The sequence below is a fragment of the Oryctolagus cuniculus genome, chromosome 17 (assembly GCF_964237555.1).
Source record: "Oryctolagus cuniculus chromosome 17, mOryCun1.1, whole genome shotgun sequence".
NCBI classification, from domain to species: Eukaryota; Metazoa; Chordata; class Mammalia; order Lagomorpha; family Leporidae; genus Oryctolagus; species Oryctolagus cuniculus.
The window spans coordinates 16,336,428-16,355,918 of NC_091448.1; the positions used below are offsets into that span (position 1 = coordinate 16,336,428).

At 37.9% G+C, this 19,491-nt stretch overlaps 1 protein-coding gene across 32 annotated transcripts in view; it reads right to left on the reverse strand.

Annotated features, from left to right (window-relative positions):
- Positions 1-19,491, reverse strand: part of EFCAB3 (EF-hand calcium binding domain 3) — a 649,184-nt gene that overhangs the window by 181,950 nt on the left and 447,743 nt on the right. For all 32 annotated transcript variants that reach the window (XR_011383437.1, XM_070060541.1, XM_070060535.1 and 29 more), the window contains 4 exons: positions 7,272-7,325; positions 6,332-6,436; positions 5,432-5,485; positions 4,650-4,754 (listed from right to left, as the gene is read on the reverse strand). Coding sequence is in view for 31 of the 32 variants with exons in the window: in XM_070060541.1 (XP_069916642.1) it covers positions 4,650-4,754; positions 5,432-5,485; positions 6,332-6,436; positions 7,272-7,325 (318 nt within the window). In the remaining variant the exon portion in view is untranslated. The remainder of the gene's footprint in view (positions 1-4,649; positions 4,755-5,431; positions 5,486-6,331; positions 6,437-7,271; positions 7,326-19,491) is intronic.

Sequence of the window (19,491 nt, forward strand, 5' to 3'; positions counted from 1 at the left end):
TCTTCTTTTGTTTTTTCTGCTGTAGCAGTTTTTTTCATTGTACTGTGACTCTGTAGATAAGTGGACTGTCTGCTTTCAGTGAATCTCTAGAGGCTTGTGGTGGGTGTGCCAGAGAGCTCTGTTCAGTTCTTCAGGGTTAAGGGCGTGCCTAAGGTGACACACCCAGTTTTGGCCCAGTAAATCTCTCTCTACCTCTCTCTCTCTTTTTAATCAAAAGGGAAGTAATTCCCTCAGCTGAGCTCTTCTCGATGGTGATCAGTGCCTTAGCACTAGCCCCAGAGCATATAATATTGTCTGCTCTGTGCCAAGGACCACACAAAGGATCTGTGCAGTCCTCAGTGTAAGTTCAGATTTCCCTGCAATGTTTCTCACTGGATAGCAAGGACCGCCTGAGCTTGCGGCATCTCTCACCGAGACTACTCAAAGTCTCAGCCACACCATGAGTTCTCCCACACCCCCTCAGTTTTTTTTCTTCATAGTCCTGGTTCAGAAGCTTCACATGTTACAAGCTCCTAGCTGCCTGCTTTCGCTCCCTACCAGAATCAGGTTTCTCCACTTGGCTGATTGCTAGGTGCAGACACAAGTTGGCACAGCTGTTACATATGTCCAAAATGGCAACTGCTCTATCGGCTCATACACCTTTGTGAGGTGAGTGGAGAGAGAAAATCGTGTCTGTACTATCCCTTTTATTTTTTCTCTCCTCTAGTTAGATTGGTGTACTTTCTCCCATGGGGCTACAAGCCTTGTTCCCTCTAGGTTCTTCCTGCCACTTTTCTGCCAGTGCCTTGGGCTACGGTGGTCTTGTCCCACCTCACTTTCCAGTGCTGTGTGGAGGCTCTTGGCAGCTGGAGTCCCAAGCTGTGGGTGCCCATGCCCTCCATGTAGGTCCACTGTGTCCCTCTAATTATGGAAGAGTTTCCTCTGCCGTTTTTTTCCTAACTCTTCCCTAAGACTACCTATCTCCTCTTTTTATTTATTTATTTATTTATTTTTGACATGCAGAGTGGACAGTGAGAGAGAGAGAGACAGAGAGAAAGGTCTTCCTTTTTCTGTTGGTTCACCCCCCAACGGCCACTGTGGTCAGCGCACTGCGGCCTTTGTACCATGCTGATCTGTAGCTAGGAGCCAGGTGTTTCTCCTGGTCTCCCATGTGGGTGCAGGGCCCAAGCACTTGGGCCATCTTCCACTGCATTCCCGGGCCATAGCAGAGAATTGGACAGAAGGAGGAGCAACCGGGACAGAATCCGGTGCCCTGACAGGGAATAGAACCCGGGGTGCTGGCATCGCAGGTGGAGAATTAGCCTATTGAACCGTGGTGCTGGCCTATCTCCTCTTTTATTAAAGTATCTTCTCCTGGACTAGATCAGTAAGCTCCCTCCTTATTCCACCATCTTGGAACTGCCAAACTTACCTATTCTACTGTTAAGGCTTTCTATTGCGTTTTTTATTTGATCTGTTGAATTCTTCATTTCTAATATTTCATTCTGACTTCTCTCTTTTTTTTTAAAGATTTGATTTATTTTTAAAGTCAGAGTTACAGAGAGTGGTAGATACAGAGAAAGAGTTCTTCCATCTGATGGTTCACTCCCCAATTGGCTGCAATGGCTGGAGTGGCGCTGATGCGAAGCCAGGAGCCAGGAGCTTCTTCTGGGTCTCCATGTGGGTGCAGGAGCCCAAGGACTTGGAGCACCTTGTACTGATTTCCCAGGTCTTATCAGAGAGCTGGGTTGGAAAAGGAGCAGCTGGGAACAGAACCAGGGCCCATATGGGGTGCCAGCACTTCAGACCAGGGCTTTACCCTACTGCGCCGTAGTGCCAGCCCCCTGACTTCTCTTTAATATTTCAATTTCTTGGGAGAACTTTTCATTTAGATCATGTATTTTCTTCTGATTGCTTCTGAGGAATCTGACGATTAGCTTTCTGATCTGCATTTCTGGCATATCCTCCATCTCTTCATCTTCATCTTCTATTATTGAAGAATTGTAGTGTTCCTTTTGGGGGCTCATAGTGTATTCCTTATTGTTATTTAGTTTTTTTTACTTTGTTTTTTGGCATTTGTGTATTTTTTCTTTCTTCTCTCTCTCTCTCTCTTTTTTTTTTTTGGTCTGGTTGCTTTTCTCTTTAATTTGTGTCTGTGATTTAGTGGGATGTTTATACTTTTAGTGAGTTCCAAGAAGTGTGTGTTGGCTGTGGCCTGGGTGCTCTGGTCACTGTTCCTGGGTGGAGGGAGTATCCAATGCAAGGCCCCCATTGGGTTTTGTAGCTTTTCTCTGGGTTTTTGGTTAGAGGAGGTCGTTCACTTCTATTGTTGTGACCCGCCCTTTTTCTCACAATTGTGAGATGCCCTGGTGTTAGTCTCTGGTGTATTCAGGGTTATAGTGCCCTGCTTAATGAACTGTACCTCTAATCTGTGGAGATTTTCTCGTGGTGAGGTTTCCCTCTGTTAGGAGCTGCTACATGTCTGTGCGTCAAGTGGCAGCACAGAGCCCTACCTACTGGAGCTCACTTCTCAATTGTTGTGGATGTAGATACAGGCTCCGGTGCACAGAGCCCCGTTTACTGTAGTGTAGCCCAGTTTGTTTCTCAATGGTGGATGGAGCAGGCTTGAGTTTTAGATATTCAGGACTTCTTATTGTACAGCTTGTGTGATGGGGAAGAAATTCTTCTGAAATGTTGTGGTCTTCATTCCTGGGTGTGGGGTGTGGTGACGTGGGCCCCGCAATTGGTGGGCATGCACAAAGGAGGCAAAGGTGGCAGTTCCTGCTTTACATTAGAAAATGTAAACAAACAAATGGCTTCTCCCAGCTGGCTGCAGATCCAGATGTGGGTAGGACAGAGAGGGCAGAGAGGTGCCAGACCTCTGTGTTTATTCCTCTATACCTTCTCTTTTTCCCACATGGAACTTCAAAAGCAGTTCACCAAGCTCTCCCTCCTGCTGCTATTTGCAGCCCCATGGACCAATGATTTCCCATCTCACCTGGTCCACTAGGGGCTGGCACCAACCTCTGCGGTCTGAGCCTCTGCCACTTCCCTTTCTTATTCGCTCTTTCAGCATGGACATGCTCAGTTTCTCTTGCTCTCCTGGGCTTTCCATCAAGAATTTCCCACGGCTCTATCTCCAGCGTGTATCTTCTCTCCTTTTTAACTATCTATTTTGCTCTATGTGACTTGGATCCTCCTGTTGCTATACTGCCATTTGGGACTCCATTCCTGAACTCTTACAACATTCAGACTGATGCTGATGGCTTTCCAAACATTCATAGCTAGTAAGCTATACTTTTAGTAATCCAGTGCATTTGTGTTCTTTTGGGTTGAGTTGCTGAGTGTGCTTTGAGACTTGTTTATAAATAGATCTACTTTTTATCAAATTTGTGATAATTTAATACTTATAAAAATTATGAACTATAAGTAAGAAAGGGAATTTCTCCCATTAAACAATTCTGAATGATTTGGAAAGATGTGGCAACAAAGAATTGCTAAAAAAGTTCTATTGAATTTGATATAGATAATAGTTAAAAGGTTGGTGAAGAAAGTAAAACCTAGGCAAATTCTGATTGAAAATTCAATTATTTAAGGAGCACTTTGTTCTTCAAAAAACTAAAATTGGGAGTATAGATGATAAATAAGTATGTTCATACAAGACAATCTCAAAGAACACACCCACATTAAAATAAAAATGGCCTTGACTCTATTTGTTTCCGTTCAAATAAAATGTTTAATGTACATTATATTTTATGATTCCTTGTTGTATCTGAATTTTTAGATTATCTGACAAAAATGCTTGTACCAATCATGCTATTTAGAGTGAATTTACTGACCTAGATTAAAATTAATGTGGTAAGTCTAGGTTTAAGTTAAAATATTTTAGCTCACCCAGGAAAAATATGATTGTAGAAAGAACAGAACTGCTAATACTATTATTTAAGCTAGTGTTTCTAAAATTATTTTTATTGTAAATGACATTAACAACTATGAACAAACACACCTCTGACCAAAATATTTGTGAAACACAATATCTAGCCTTATTGTGTGACATGCACTCTAATATTTCTATTCTTGATCATACTATTACATTAAAATATTCAATACACTGGTGTGAGGGGAGGCAGAGAAGCCCACAAAATAAAAAAAGTGACTTTCCTATAGGAAAGGCAGATAACAGGAAAATTTTGGAGAGCATGAATTCATAGCAGTTGGGAACATAGAGAGTTCCAATAAAGGAAAAAACTTGATATCATTAAAGGTGACAGAGTTAATGTAAGAAAAAGCTGAGTGGTAAACATTGCATTTGTCTACTTGGATGTTCCCACTAGCTATATAAGAGTATCTTTAAATCAAGTGGCGAATGTGGGAACCATAAACTTTGGGAGAAGAAATGTGAGGTGATCTCTTTATAAATCTTCCCTTCCCATTTTGAATTCTATTTCTTGATCACTCTCTGGCTTTATTTTATATCATGTTTAGTATCTATGGAGGAAGAAATTGGATTTTAAATCAATGGAAATAAGAAAAAGGATTTTTCTTAAGACTGAGTCTTCTCTTAGCTTTTGACAAATCACTGATACTTTGACAACCTGATTGGAGAAATTCTGTTTTGAAGTCTAAAAGAATGTCTTCTTAGGAAGTATAGACATGATTACAAGGCTCACCATCATTGGGCAGTCTTTCCGTGAGATCCATGAACTCTTTTTCTGTGGTTTTGATTCCCATGTTTTCTAAGAGAGTGTCTAGTTTATCAACATCAATATTGCCTCCTAAGAGAAAGACAAAAAATGAATCTAATGAAATAGAATGCTTCTAAACCTAGACCATTCACCCACACTGCCATATTATTATTTTTTCTTTACTGAGAATGTGGCTTTATTATAATTAAAATAAAAATTTATTAATATTAAGATTTCAAGGCAAACACCAAAACTTCAGTCTTGTCACGTTAGTAGAAGAACAAAAATTAGAAATAGTTCCCTCAAAGGTTGTGCTGGGAACATGACTACAGAGCAAAAATATCCTTTATTTTAATCGATATGTAGTAGTTGTACATGTTTATGAGATATAGTGGGAAATACTCTTAATGAAGGTTGAAAAGCTACAGCTGAAGATGACTGACACACTATTCTATAAAACCAGAATTGTTTTTGTTCCCCATACTTGCAAATTATTTATCTCTTTTGATTGAGATCCTTATGGCAGCTTTCATTCTTCATTTTTTGCTTTGCTTTTAAAAAATTTTTTCCTTTGGAAATGAGGGGAGAAAATCCAAGAAAGTCTAATACTTTCTACTAAATCATAGAACAGGAAACTACTTAGTTAATTATAGATCTACCAAATGAAATGTAAATAGGGACTCAGTTACATAGGAAAGGGGGATTTACATTTTAATAATTCAAGTAAGAATTTAAGATTAAGCTTTTTCATTGTTATTCTTACTCACGTTTGAGAGACTTTATGGCCTTCATAAGCCTTTTCTGATACACTTTTCCATTAGCTATTAAAAAATAGGATGTTTTGAAAATAGTTAGAAAAGAATACACATATCTTTTTGAGAGAAAAAATTTTAAAATCTTTACCTAAAGAACCCTTCAAATGCAAATAGGTAATAGAAACAGCATACATTTTCATTCTAAATGGTACATGAGGGAAATGCAAATCATAATATGAAACTATATTATTAGTTTCTTTTTATGGTGTTGCTATGCCTGCTTCTCTCCCTCCCTAACTTTTTACTTTCTTATTCTTTTTATTTAGTTTTTAATTTTTTTTCCAGTCCATCTGATTGGCAACCTCAATGTATGAGAAATGAACTTTACAATAAATTAGCAATAAATTTAGCAATAAATTACTGAAAGGTTTGAAGATTTAAAAATTAAATCTAAATGTTTAAAGTTTTTCTTGGGAGTCAGCACTGTGGCGTAGAGGGTTAAGCCACCACCTGCAGTATTGGCATCCCATATGGATGTCTGTTTGAGTCCTGGCTGCTCCATTTCAGATATAGTTCCCTGCTAATGCACCTGGGAAAACAGTGGAAGATGGCCCAAGTACTTAGGCCCCTGTACCAACATGGGAGACCCAGAAGAAGCTCCTGGCTCCTGGCTTTGGCCTGGGCCCAGCCCTGGCCGTTGTGGCCATTTGGGGAGTGAACCAGCAGATGCAAGATCTCTCTGTATCTGCCTCACTCTCTCCTTCTCTGTAAATCTGCCCTTCAAATAAATAAATCTTTTTAAAAAAGTAAGGTTTATTAGCATTAGTTTCTAACAGATTTTATTTTGGTTTTAAAGCTTTCAGTCATAAAACCAGGCTACCTAAAAGCCCAGATGATATCCTTAAAACTTACCATCAACTGGTAATGTCTTTAATAAGTTCAAATGCTCATCTGGTGTGAGCTCAATCCCCAAATTTTCTAAAACACTCGTAAGTTTATTTGTATCAATTTTGTCTCCTTTGAAAGAAAAAAAGTATTATTGACACATGGTAACTTTAGGATATTATAATGATTTACAAAAATAGAAAAGCTAGCCTTCATAATGCCATCCTCACTTTCACATTTTCACATATTCCAATAGTGCTTAAGGATGAGACAGAATTTATTCCTTGATTTTTTCATATAAAGAGATAACAGTCTTTTAAGCTTAATGTCAAGGCATTCTAGCTCTGAAGCAAATCAGATTATATAATCAGCCAGTAATTCAGGATCATCTAGCCTGTTTTTCTTTTCAGTGGTGTATCATGTGATTGTTATTTAAAGCAATCTTACCAATAATCCTTTAAGAATGGTCATCTTCCTATATTTTCTGTGCCTACCTAGGCTATTAAAATTTTTGACTAAGTTAGAAGCTTTTAAGAGCCTGAGGCAGAAGGAATGAGTTAGATTGGCTGTGAGTGGAGTGCATATGTTTTGTTCAGAGAGAAAAATCACCAGTTATTATTGTATGACAATGCAGATATAGTGTTGTCAGACTTTATAAAACTTGACAAAAATTTAGATTCATTTCATAGTTGGCCAATTTGTGACATCTAATTAAAATACTAGTTAAGATAAGCATACTATTGTGAGAACCTCCACAAAATATAACTTATTATTCAAATATCACCATTTGCTTTTATTGCTGAACTCTAAAGAATATAAATTCAAAAGTTTAGGAGAAACTGAATGCAGATATTTCACTAAAATGTATAAAATATTAGCATTACTAAATTTATGATGTACTATTGGGAAAATACCATGCAGAATATAACAGAGTTAGTATTGAAATGTTTTGGATTGTCTCACTCACCTGTGAAAGGTCTCATTTCATTCATCACATTTTCTAGATTAATTTTACCATTACCTGTAAAACAAGGAATAAATTGTACAGGAATATGACAATGAGGCTATGAAAATGATGTTGCACAGAGCAGAAGAGTTTATTATTATTTAATTACTATAGAAAATTTAACATTTTGCTACACCCTTCATTAGAAGGTAGAAAAGTTGAAGGTTCAAGTGATAATAAACAATTATTTTCTGAATACAATTAATATTCTTATGGAAGAAAAGTGACTAATCCCTGTCATTTCATTTCTGAAAAGGATTTCTTTCTACTTGTTGATGAGAAAAATCTAGCTATAATCTAGGAATCACAAGAGAAAACAATAAGTTCATTTCATGACTTCAACAAACATTTCTTTTGAGTAGCCATAAAGCACCAGTAAAATGATCAGCAAAATATATCAATTTTCAATAATGTTGCTAATTCTGTGGTGAGAAGCACTTTTGTCTTTAATTCACATCCATGAAAGTATTTCTGGCCAATAACAATTTCTATGGCAACACCAGCTACAAATGAGCAGTATACAAAATGTGTGTTGGTTCCATTGAACATACTACAGGTAACCAAAGTCATCATGGAAAAAAAGATGGGATCTTTGAAAGAGATTACTATTTTTGACTTGGGTTTGTATAGGGCTTGCTATGGTAAGGATTCAACTAAATTTTTTATGATTATATAAATTTATTTTTATCTTTTTAGTAATTTATTTTTTATTTTTGAGATAACATTTTTAATTTGCATTAAAAATGCTTAATGCTCCACTAAATAAAGTGTTCCACAAATAAAAAGTAAGAAGACTATAATTCAGCACAAAAATAGGCAAGGGCTATAAATAATAATCAAATGAAGAGATTCAACTGAGTTCTTTGTTCATATTCTTTGCCTAGCTAGTTTATAACTGGGAAATCCAGACTCAGGATGACAGGGATATCTACTACAGACCAATTGGACATTTCCACTGAGTACTACAAGTTCTGAGAGTTCTCTTCCATCAAGATATCCCATTTCATTTCAACTGAGGAGGAATCCATTAACAGGAGTTCAAACAATCCACGTGATAAAAGGAATTTTCTTTTACATGTAATGTTATTCATATATTTTTATGTTTAATTTAATAAAAAATTTGGAAGGGCTTTGGCAAACTTGGAGACATGAATGTGGGTCAGGTCCCTTTTACTACAACCTCTAAGCTCTTTGTCTTTCAAAGATTTATTTTAAAAGTCAGAGTTACAGGAAAGAGAGCGGGAAAGAGATATCTTCCATGTTCACTCCCCAGATGGCTACAGTGAACCAGCGCTTACATGGGGCTATGCTGTAAAGCCTGCCCTGGTTTTTTGAGAGTCAAATGTTACTGGTCTTGAGAGTTTGCTGGGGATATGTCAACATCTGGTCTCTAATTGCATCCTCGAGGAAATAATCGGCATGGAACTCTCTCCCCTATGGATTAGGAGTGTGCCAGAAAGGTGTCTAAGCCTTGTACAGAAGTGGAAAGCAGTAGATCTTGGGAAGAACTTGGAACCTGAAATTCTGAAGACCCTGATGAAGGCCAATAAAGGCCAGCATGAGAGTGTTCCTGCTTTCCATGACTCCTAAAAGTCCAAGAGAAGGAAAGCAAGTGGTCAGAAATGTTCACGCTCCTGAGATGATGGAAGCACAGGGATGCCAGAACAGAAGCTTTTTTCTTCTTTATAAATTCAAAAACTATCATGGAAGCTATAACTATCATGGAAGCTATAAGTGGAAGATAAAGACTCTTAAAATAGAAGGTAGATGATGTAAGAGAAATTCAAATAAGTACTAAATTATCTCTGCAAAAACTAGGAGCTAGTGTGAGGCTCGGGAATGTATAGTTGGAGAAGTAAAGAGCTCATAGTGGAGTGTCGGGGAAGTGGTAGGAGTAAGAGTGTTCTACAGGTGTCAGTCTATTGGTATTATGTATGTGTGCTGGGGGAAGAGATGGGGTGAAATACAATGTCTGGTGGGGAAGGGTATTTGATGCGGATTAAAGCAGTATTTGTGGCCATTAGTAGTTAAGTCATATGTAAGTATGACAGTGAATAAGAGGATGGGAGATGTAAGAATTAAAGGAATGAGAATCTCCTCTGGAGCTACAATACATAAAGGAGGCAACAAATACAATGAGTGACAATTTGAACAAAGCAATATAAATAAATATTAGAAAAAATAAATAGTGGAAAATAAATCATAAACATAATATAAATTGAAGAAAATAACATTAAGTATATCTAGTACAATAAATTTGAACAAAATGAATAACAATTCAAAGGGAAAAATTCTTACATAGCTTTTTAATAGATTTATTTATTTATTACACAGAGAAAGGAGAGGTAGAGAGAGAGAGGTCTTCCATCTGCTGGTTTATTCCCCAATTGGCCACGATGGACAGAGTTGTGCCAATCTGAAGCCAGGAGCCAGGAGCTTCCTCCAGGTCTTTCCACGTGGGTACAGGGGCCCAAGGACTTGGGCCATCTTCTACTCCTAGGCCATAGGAGAGAGATGGATTGGAAGTGGAGCAGCTGGGACTTGAACCAGTGCCCACATGGGATGCTGACACTGCAGGTGGCGGCTTCACCTGCTATGCCACAGCACCAGCCCCTTTACATAGATTTTTAAAAAACCTAGCTATGGGGCTGGCACTATGGTGTAGCAGGTAAAGCCACTGCCTGCATTGCAGGCATCCCATATGGGTGCTTGTTTGAGATTTGGCTGCTCCACTTATGAGCCAGCTCTCTGCTGTGGCCTGGAAAAGCAGAAGATGGCCCAAGTCTTTGGGCCCTTGCACCTACGTGGGAGACCCTGAAGAAGCTCCTGGCTCCTGACTTTAGATTGGCCCAGCTTTAGCCATGGAAGCCATTTGGAGAGTGAACCAGCGGATGGAAGACCTTTCTTTCTCTCGCTCTCTCTCTGCCTCCGCTTCTCTGCAGCTCTTCCTTTCAAATAAACAGATAAATAAACCTTTAAAAAAAACCTAGCTATACAGTGTTTTCAGGAAATATGCTTGAACCAGATGATGCAAAGATCACAAGGAAATGTTAGCAAGAAAGAAATACTGGCAATAGTAATATCAAAGTAAGATTCAAAGGATCAAATATATGTGGGTAAGAGAGACATTAATGGTTAGAATTTATGAAGAATGTCATATTCATAAACCTGTAAATACCAAACAGATAAAGAAAAGAATACTAGTAATGCAAAAGACTTTCATAATAATACAATTAAAGTATGAAATCTTATTCATTTTAAAATGGGGAGATCAAGTAGAAAACATATAAGGAAATAAAGGTACTGAATAGTATAATCTGTATATACATATATGTAAAGCTTTATGTGAATCCTTTCAACACTATACATAATTCTTAAATGTCTATAGATTTACAAAATTTGATGAAGTATGTGGCCATAATGAAAACTTTAACTTTAATTTAGAGATTCTCTTTAATATTTTAGGGGACACATTATCTGATCATACCTCCAAAATATATATGTCATAAAAATGAAAAAATGGATTAAGAAATATATTCCTTAATAATTCTTGTATCAATTACAAGCAATTAAGTAGAAACTAATGACAGAGATAACTTCATAATGAAACAAAAAGGACTCAGAAAAACCGTATTCAAAAGAAAATGAATAACCATAAACTTTTTCATTACTAAAGCAGAAAGATAAAAGGAAACAAGTACTACTCTCAAAGTGTGTGTGTGGGGGGGGGAGGCGGGTGGGGAGGGCAAATCACAGAGGAATAAATGAAAAACTAATGAGGTAGGAATTAATATACATAAAAATTAAAATGGCTAACATAGAAAACACAATGAAAGGCAGCAAAAAGATCAATAAATTAAAAACCATTTCTTTGAAAACCTGGTAAAATGATTTTGCTCTCAATAGCCTAATTAGGAAAAAAGAGTAAAGACATTTAAAAGCAGCAAAAGAAAGGGGATCATTATTATTCAGGGTACTGCCAGGTACTAGTTGGCATTTTCAAATGGATATCTGAAGGATGAAAAATTATTTACAATGAATAGGCCAAGAAGAAGGGGAGATGATCAAGAGACAAAGAAACTCTTTTTTCCCCCAAAGAAACCTTTTATTTAATGAGTATAAATTTCATAAGTACAATTTTAGGAATATTAATAATATTCTTCCCATAACATCTGCCCTTCTACCCACATTCCCACCCCTTCTCCTCCCTCTCTCCTTCCCAGTCCCATTCCTTGTGGTGGAATGAGAAGGTGAAAAGGTCATGCCAAGATGGCTGCTGAGGTGAGAAGGTCATGCCAAGATGGCTGCTGACAACAGAAACTGCCTGGCAACAGGCCGTGATTGGATGGCTTTGGAAACCACATGACAACAGAGCCTGACTGACAACAGGCTGTGATTAGATGGTTTCAGAAACTGCCTGGCAATAGAGCCTGACTGGCAACAGGCCATGATTGGATGGCTTTGGAAACTGCCTGGCAACAGGCTGTGATTCGTTAGGGCATAGACTGCCCCTTGACTGGACTGGCTGCCTTGGCTATATAAGCAGCTGTAGCAACTGAAATAAATGAGTCTGCGGGCTGCTCCCCTCTGGCCCGCTTTCACCCAACTCCCAGGGTCTGTGTGGTGACTCCATGACTCTTGCCCCCACCACGCTCTTCCTCTCAGAACAAATCCTCTCAGAAGAAATCAACTTCAACAATTCCCCAGTAAGATTCAATTTCAATTAACTTTATACACAGGAGACCAACTCTATACTAAGTAAAGATTTCAACAATTTGCACACACAAAACTGAGAACAAGTTTTATAGTTAACTCTCATAATACAACTCATTGAGGACAGAGGTCCTGCATGGGAAGTTAGTGCACAGTGACTCCTGTTGTTAATTTAACAATTAACACTCTTATGTATTATGTCAGTTAAAACCCAAAGCTCTTTTTTTTTTTTTTTTTTTTGACAGGCAGAGTGGACAGTGAGAGAGAGAGACAGAGAGAAAGGTCTTCCTTTGCCGTTGGTTCACCCTCCAATGGCTGCTGCGGCCAGCACGCTGCGGCCGGCGCACCGTGCTGATCTGAAGCCAAGAGCCAGGTGCTTCTCCTGGTCTCCCTTGGGGTGCAGGGCCCAAGCACTTTGGGTCATCCTCCACTGCACTCCCGGGCCATAGCAGAGAGCTGGCCTGGAAGAGGGGCAACCGGGACAGAATCCGGCGCCCCGACCGGGACTAGAACCCGGGGTGCTGGCATCATAGGTGGAGGATTAGGCTATTGAGCTGTGGCACCGGCCTTCACCCAAAGCTCTTGACATGAGCTGCCTAGGCTATGGAAGCATTTTGAATCCACAAACTACATGAGTATTTAGACAAGGCCATAAGCAAAGTTAAAGTTCTCTGCTCCCTTTAGAGCAGTACCTCCTTCATTGATGGCCACTTCTTTCCACTTCTTTTCAATTGATGGCCACTCTTTTCACAGAGATCCTTCATGTAAGACAATTTTATCACAGTGTATTGGCTTACCATGCCTGAAATGCTCTCAAGGGTTTTTCAGCCAGAACAGAATGCCTTAAAGGCTGATTCTGAGGTTGGAGTGCTATTTAGAGTGACTATCATTCTATGAGTCTGCTGTGTGGACTGCTTCCCATGTTGGAACATTCTCTCCTTTTTAATTGTATTATTATTACTAGACACTTGACCCTATTTATATGATCACTTTAACACTTAAACCTATCTATATAATCACTTAATATGATCAATTTAACACTTAAGACAGACAGCATTTTTACCACCAAGCTTAATGAGATTTGGGGTCACATGGCAAGTTTTTAAATTGTACCCTTAGAAGTAAGTCTGTAGGAATGTATGCAGAACTATACAGCTTTACAATTACAAACTTCCTCCTCCCTCTCTTATATTCACTCTTATTTTTTAAATAAAGTCCCATCCTCAATTGACTTTATCCACATATGATTAACTCTATGTTAAGTATAGAGGTCAACAAAGATTGTGAAGAAAAAAAAAAACAAAGAAAACAAAACTGTTCTTCAAAGGTCAAGACAAGGGCCACTCAAGTCATCCCTTGAAGTGTCAATTTCACTTCTACAGATTTTGTTTTAGGTGCTCTACTAGTTCTCACAGATCAGGGAGAACATATGGTATTTATTCTTTGGAACTGGCTTATTTCACTAAACATGATGTTTTCAAGATTCATCTATTTTGTTGCAAATGACCAGATTTCATTTTTTTTTACTGCTGTGAAGTATTCCTAGTGTACATATCCCATAATTTCTTTTCCCAGTCTTTGGTTGATGAGAATTTAGATTGATTCCATGTCTTAGCTATTGAGAATTGAGCTGCAATAAGCATCAGAGTGCAGATAACTCTTTTATTTGCTGATTTCATTTCCTTTGGGTAAATTCCCAGGAGTGAGATGGCTCGGTCATATTCAGATTTCTGACGTATCTCCAAACCATCTTCCATAGTGGCTTTACCAGTTTACATTCCCACCAACAGTGAATCAGGGTACCTTTTTCCCTACATCCTCGCCAGTATTTGTTGATTGTTGATTTCTGTATGAAAGCCATTGTAACTGGGGTGAGGTGAAACTGACTGTGGTTTTGATTTGCATTTCCCTGATGGCTAGTGATCCTGAACATTTTTTCATGTGTCTGTTGGCCACTTGGATTTCATCTTTTGAAAATTGTCTGTTTAAGTCCTTTGTCCCTCTCTTAACTGGGTTGTTTTTTTTGCTGTTGTGGAGTTTCTTGATCTCTTAATATATTCTGGTTATTAACCCTTTGTCAGCTGAGTAGTTTGAAAAATAATTTTTCCCATTTCTGTTGGTTGCCTATTTACTTTCCTAAATGTTCTTTTTTTTTGCAGTGGAGAAGCTTCTCAATTTGGTGTAATCCTATTTGTGAATTTTGGCTTCGATTGCTTATGCCTTCACTGTCTTTTCCAAGAAGTCTTTGCCTATGCCAATGTCTTGCAGGATTTTCCCAATGTTCTCTAATAATTTGATGGTGTTGGGTCTTAGATTTAGGTCTTTAACACATTTTAGGTGGATTTTTGTGTAAGGTGTAACATAGGGGCCTTGCTTATCCTTATGCATGTTTAAATCCAGCTTTCCCAACAATACCATTTGTTGAAGAGACTGTCCATGCTCCAGGGATTGATTTTAGCTCTCTGTGAAATATAAGTTGGTTGTAGAAGCTTGGATTGATTTCTGGCGTTTCTATTCTTTTCCATTAACCTATCCATCTGCTTTTGTACCAGTACCAGACTACTTTGATTATAACTGTCCTGTGGTATGTCTTGATCTGGTATTGTGATGCCTCCGGCTTTGTTTTGTTGTATGATTGCTGCAGCTATTCAGGTTCTCCTGTGTTTGCATATGAATTTCAACATCACTTTTTCTAGATCTGAGAACAATGTCTTTGGTATTTGATTTGTATCCAACTGAATCTGTAAATTGCTTTTGGAAGAATGGACATTTTGATGATATTGATTCTTTCAATCCATGAACATGAAAGATTTTTCCATTTTTTTGTATCTTCTATTTCTTTCTTTAATGTTTTGTAGCTCTCATCATAGAGATATTTGACATCCTTGGTTAAATTTATTCCAAGGTATTTGATTTCATTTTGTAGCTATTGTGAATGGGATTGATCTTAGAAGTTCTTTCTCAGTCATGGCATAGTCTGTGTATACAAAGGCTGTTGATTTTTGTGTACTGATTTTATATCCTGCTACTTTACCAAACTCTTCTATTAGTTCCAGTGATCTCTTAGTGGCATCTTTTGGATGCCCTATATCTGCACATAGGGATATATTGACTCCCTCCTTCCCAATTTGTATCTCTTTGATTTCTTTTTCTTGCTTAATGGCTCTGGATAAAACTTCCAGGAATATTTTGAATACCAATGGTGACAATGGGCATCCTTGTCTGGTTCCAGATCTCAGTGGGAATGCTTTTAACTTTGCCCCATTTGATAGGATGCAGGCCTTGGGTTTGTAATAAATTACCATGATTGTGTTGAGGAAAGTTCCTTCTATACCCAAATTGCTTAGAGTTTTCATCATGAAAGGGTGTTGTATTTTATCAAATGCTTTCTCTGCATCTATTGAGATAATCATATGGTTTTTGTTTTTTGATTTGTTAATGTGATGTATCCCATTGATTGATTTGCAAATGTTGAATCATCCCTGCATACCAAGGATAAATCCCACTTGGTCTAGAAGAATAATCTTTCTGATGTGTTGTTGGATTCAATTGGCCAGAATTTTGTTGAGGAATTTTTTTTGTCTATGTTCTTCAGAGAAAATGGTCTGTAGTTCTCTTTCTCTGTTGTGTCTTTTATGGGTTTAGGAATTAAGGTGATGCTGACTTCATAGGAAGAATTTTGATTGTTTTGAATAGCTTTAGAAGAATTGGAGTTAGTTCTTCTTTAAATGTCTGGTAGATTCAGCAGTGAAGCCATCCAGTCCTGAGCTTTTCTTTGTTGGGAAGGTCTTTATTACTAATTTAATATCCCTCTTGGTTATGGGTTTGTTTAGGTTTTGTATGTCTTTATGGCTCAATTTAGGTAGTTTGTATGTGTCCAGGAATCTATGCATTTCTTCTAGATTTCCCAGTTTGTTGGCATACAGCTCTTTGTAGTAATTTCTGATGATTCTTTTTGTTTCTATTCTGTCTGTTGTTACATTTCTTTTTTCATCTCTAATTTTATTGATTTGAATTTTCTCTCTCCGTTTTTTGGTTAGTTGGGCCAATGATGTGTCCATTTTGTTTATTTTTTCAAAAACACAGCTCTTTGTTTTACTGATCTTTTGTATTGTTCTTTTTTTTCTCTAATTTTAATTATTTCTATTCTCCTACTAGTTTTGAGTTTGGTTAGCTGTTGTTTTTTGAGATCCCTGAGATGCACTGATAGCTCATTTACTTGGTGCCTTTCCAACCTCTTGATGTAGGCAACTATTGCTATAAGCTTTTTTCTTAACACTGTTTTTGCTGTTTCCCATAAATTTTGATATGTTGTAGATTCATCTTCACTTGCTTGCAGAAATGTTTTTATTTCTCTTGATTTCTTCAGTGACCCACTGTTCATTCAGGAGCACTTGTCATTCTCCATGTGTTTGCATATGTCTAGAGATTCCTGAGTTGCTGATTTCCTGCTTTATTGCATTGTGGTCTGAGAAGATGCATGGTATGATTTTGATTTTTTTGAATTTTCTGAGACTTGTTTTATGGGGTGCTAGCATGTGGTCAATCCTATACAAAGTTCCATGCACTGCTGAGAAGAATGTGAATTCTGCAACTGTAAGATGGCAAATTTCTTAGATATCTGTTAGGTCCATTTGTTCAACAGTGTCAATTAACACTATTGTTTCCTTGCTCATTCTGTCTGGCTTATCTGCCTATTGCTGAACATAGGGTATTAAAGTCCCCCGTTACTATAGTATATGAGACTATTTCTCCCTTAAAATCCCTAACATTTCTTTAAATAGCTAGGTGCCCTGTAATTAGGTACATACATATTTATAATTGTCGCATTCCTGTTGAATTGTTCCCTCAATCATTACATCCTGCTCTTCTTAGTCTCTTTTAACAATTTTTGTGTTAAAGTCTATTTTGTATGATAATTGGATGGCTACACCAGCTCTTTTTTGGTTTCTGTTAGCATGGATTATCTTTTTCTATCTTTTCCTTTTCAGTCTGCATGCATCTTTGTTGGTGAGTTGTGTTTCTTGCAGGCAGCTAATAGAAAAAGTTTTTTTTTTTTTTTAAATCCAATCAATCAGTCTGTGTCTTTTAACTGGAGAGTTGAATCCATTTACATTCAAGGTGACTATTGATAAGTAATGACTTTGCTCCACATTTTTCCGTAAATATTCTATTTTTTACTTAGATTTCTTTTGTATTTTTACTGGGTGATTTTCTTCCTTTACCTTCTTTTGTAGTGATGACCATGCTTTGTTTCTGTGTGAAGCACAATCTTAAGCATCTTTTATAAGGCTGGATGGGTGGTGACAAATGTTTCAATTTCTGTTTGTTTTGGAAGGTCTTTATTTCACCTTCATTCATAAATGAGAGCTTTGCAGGGATTTGCATTCTGGGATGACAGTTTTTTTCTCTTAAGAATTGGAATATATCTTGCTATTCTCTCCTATCCTGTAGGGTTTCTGATGAGAAGTCTGCTGTGAGTCTAATTGGAGTTCCTCTGAATGTAATCTGGCATTTCTCTCATGCTCATTTTAGAATCCTTTATGTTTTACTTTGGATAGTCTGATTACAATGTGTCATGGTGAAGATCTTTTCTGGTCATGTCTATTTGTTCCTATGTTCTTCCTGTACTTGGATGTCTCTTTCTTTCTCCAAATTAGGGAAGTTTTCTATTATTATTTCAGCAAAAAGGCAGTCTAATTCTTTCTTTCTTTCCACACCTTCAGGAACTTCTAGAACTTGGATGTTGGATTGCTTGATAGTATCCTGTAGATTCCCAACAGTGTGTTTTTTTTTTTTGTCTGAGTGTATAATTTCCTGTTATTTGTCTTTTAAGTCAGATATTCTTTCTTCTGCTTCACTGATTCTGTTGTTAAGGCTTTCCACTGCATTTTTATTTGTTCTATTGAATTCTTCATTTCCAGGATTTCATTTTGCTTTCTAAGATCTCAATTTTAAGGGAATAATTTTCTTTCATGATATGTGCAGATTTCAATAGTTCATGCATTTGCTTCTGATTACTTCTATGTAATCTTATGATAAAGTTTTTGAATTCTGTTTCTTGCATTTCTTCAAAGTCTTTATCTTCACAATCTACTTTTAAAGTGTTTTATTATTTTGGGGGCCTCAGGTTGTATTCCTTATTCTTGTTTCTTGAATTGGTGCATTTGTTATTTGGCATTTGTGGAGATACTCGTTGGTTTCTTCTTCTTCTTCTTCTTCTTCTTCTTCTTCTTCTTTTTTGTTCTTTGGTTTTATCTTTGGACTATGTCTGTGTGGATTAGTGCAGTGTGTGCTTTCAGGGAATACCTAGAGGTGTGTGGTGGGTGTGGCCAGGGAGGGTGAAAGGAGTGTTGACACTCAGGTTGGGTGTGCTAAATCTCCTCTTTGTTTTGTTTTGCTTTGTTTTTTGTTTGTTTGTTTTTTTAATCTGAGGGGAGGTTTTTCTTCTGTTGGTCTAGACTCAGCTCATTTCCTCTCCTTAAAGGAGACCAGTGGCTGGGCACTAGCCCCTGTGGGTATAATATTCACTCACACTTCTACAAGGACCACACAAAGGATCTGTGCAGTCCTCGGCATAAGCAGATTCCCTAGCAATGTCCTTCACTAGGGAACCAGGAAGCCCTGAACCTGTGGAGCCTCCCAAAGTGAATGCTCCAAGTCTTAGCCACACCCTGAGCCTTCTTACATAGCCTCAGAGTTTTCAAAGCCCCTCAGTCTCAGTGTTTTCACAGTCCTGGCACACAATCCTCCCACAGTCATGAGCACCCAGCCCCCTGTCAGTTCTCCCCGCCAGACTTAGGAGTCTCTGCTTGGCTGGTTGCTTGTTGCAGACACAAACTGGTGCAGCTGTAATGTATGTCCAAAATTGTGCATGCTCTCTCAGCTTGTTACAGGATGTCATTGCAGGGTGATTGGGGAGAGCGAAACATGCCCCCTCCTTCCTCCTCTAGTTTGCCAGGTAAACTATCCCCCCCCAGAGCTCCAAGCTGGATTCCCTCTGTCTTTTCCTGCAGCTTTTTTTGCCAGTAGCTTCAGCAGCTGCAGTCTGGTCTCACCTCTCTCTAAAGCTGGTATGGAGGCTCTTGGCTGCTGGGGTCCTGATTTGTGCATGCCCACATTCTCCATGTATATCTGCTGTGTCCCTCTAATTTGCATGGTGTTTCCTCTGCTGTTTTCTCCCTAACTCTTCCCTGAGAGTGCACTCTCTCCACTTTTTAAAAACTACCTTCTCCTAGACTAGAGCTGTAAGCTCCCTCCCTACTCTGCTACCTTGAGGAAAACCTCTCATGGACTTTTAGTCAAGATTCCAACAAATTCCTTCTTGTTTTGTTCTATATATTGATTTGAAAATATTATAAATAATACAGAATAAAGAATAATTCAATGAGAACACATAGATTCAATAATTTTTAACAGTTTCAAAACATTCCTTAATTAATATTCTTAGAAATAGTTACAAACTGGG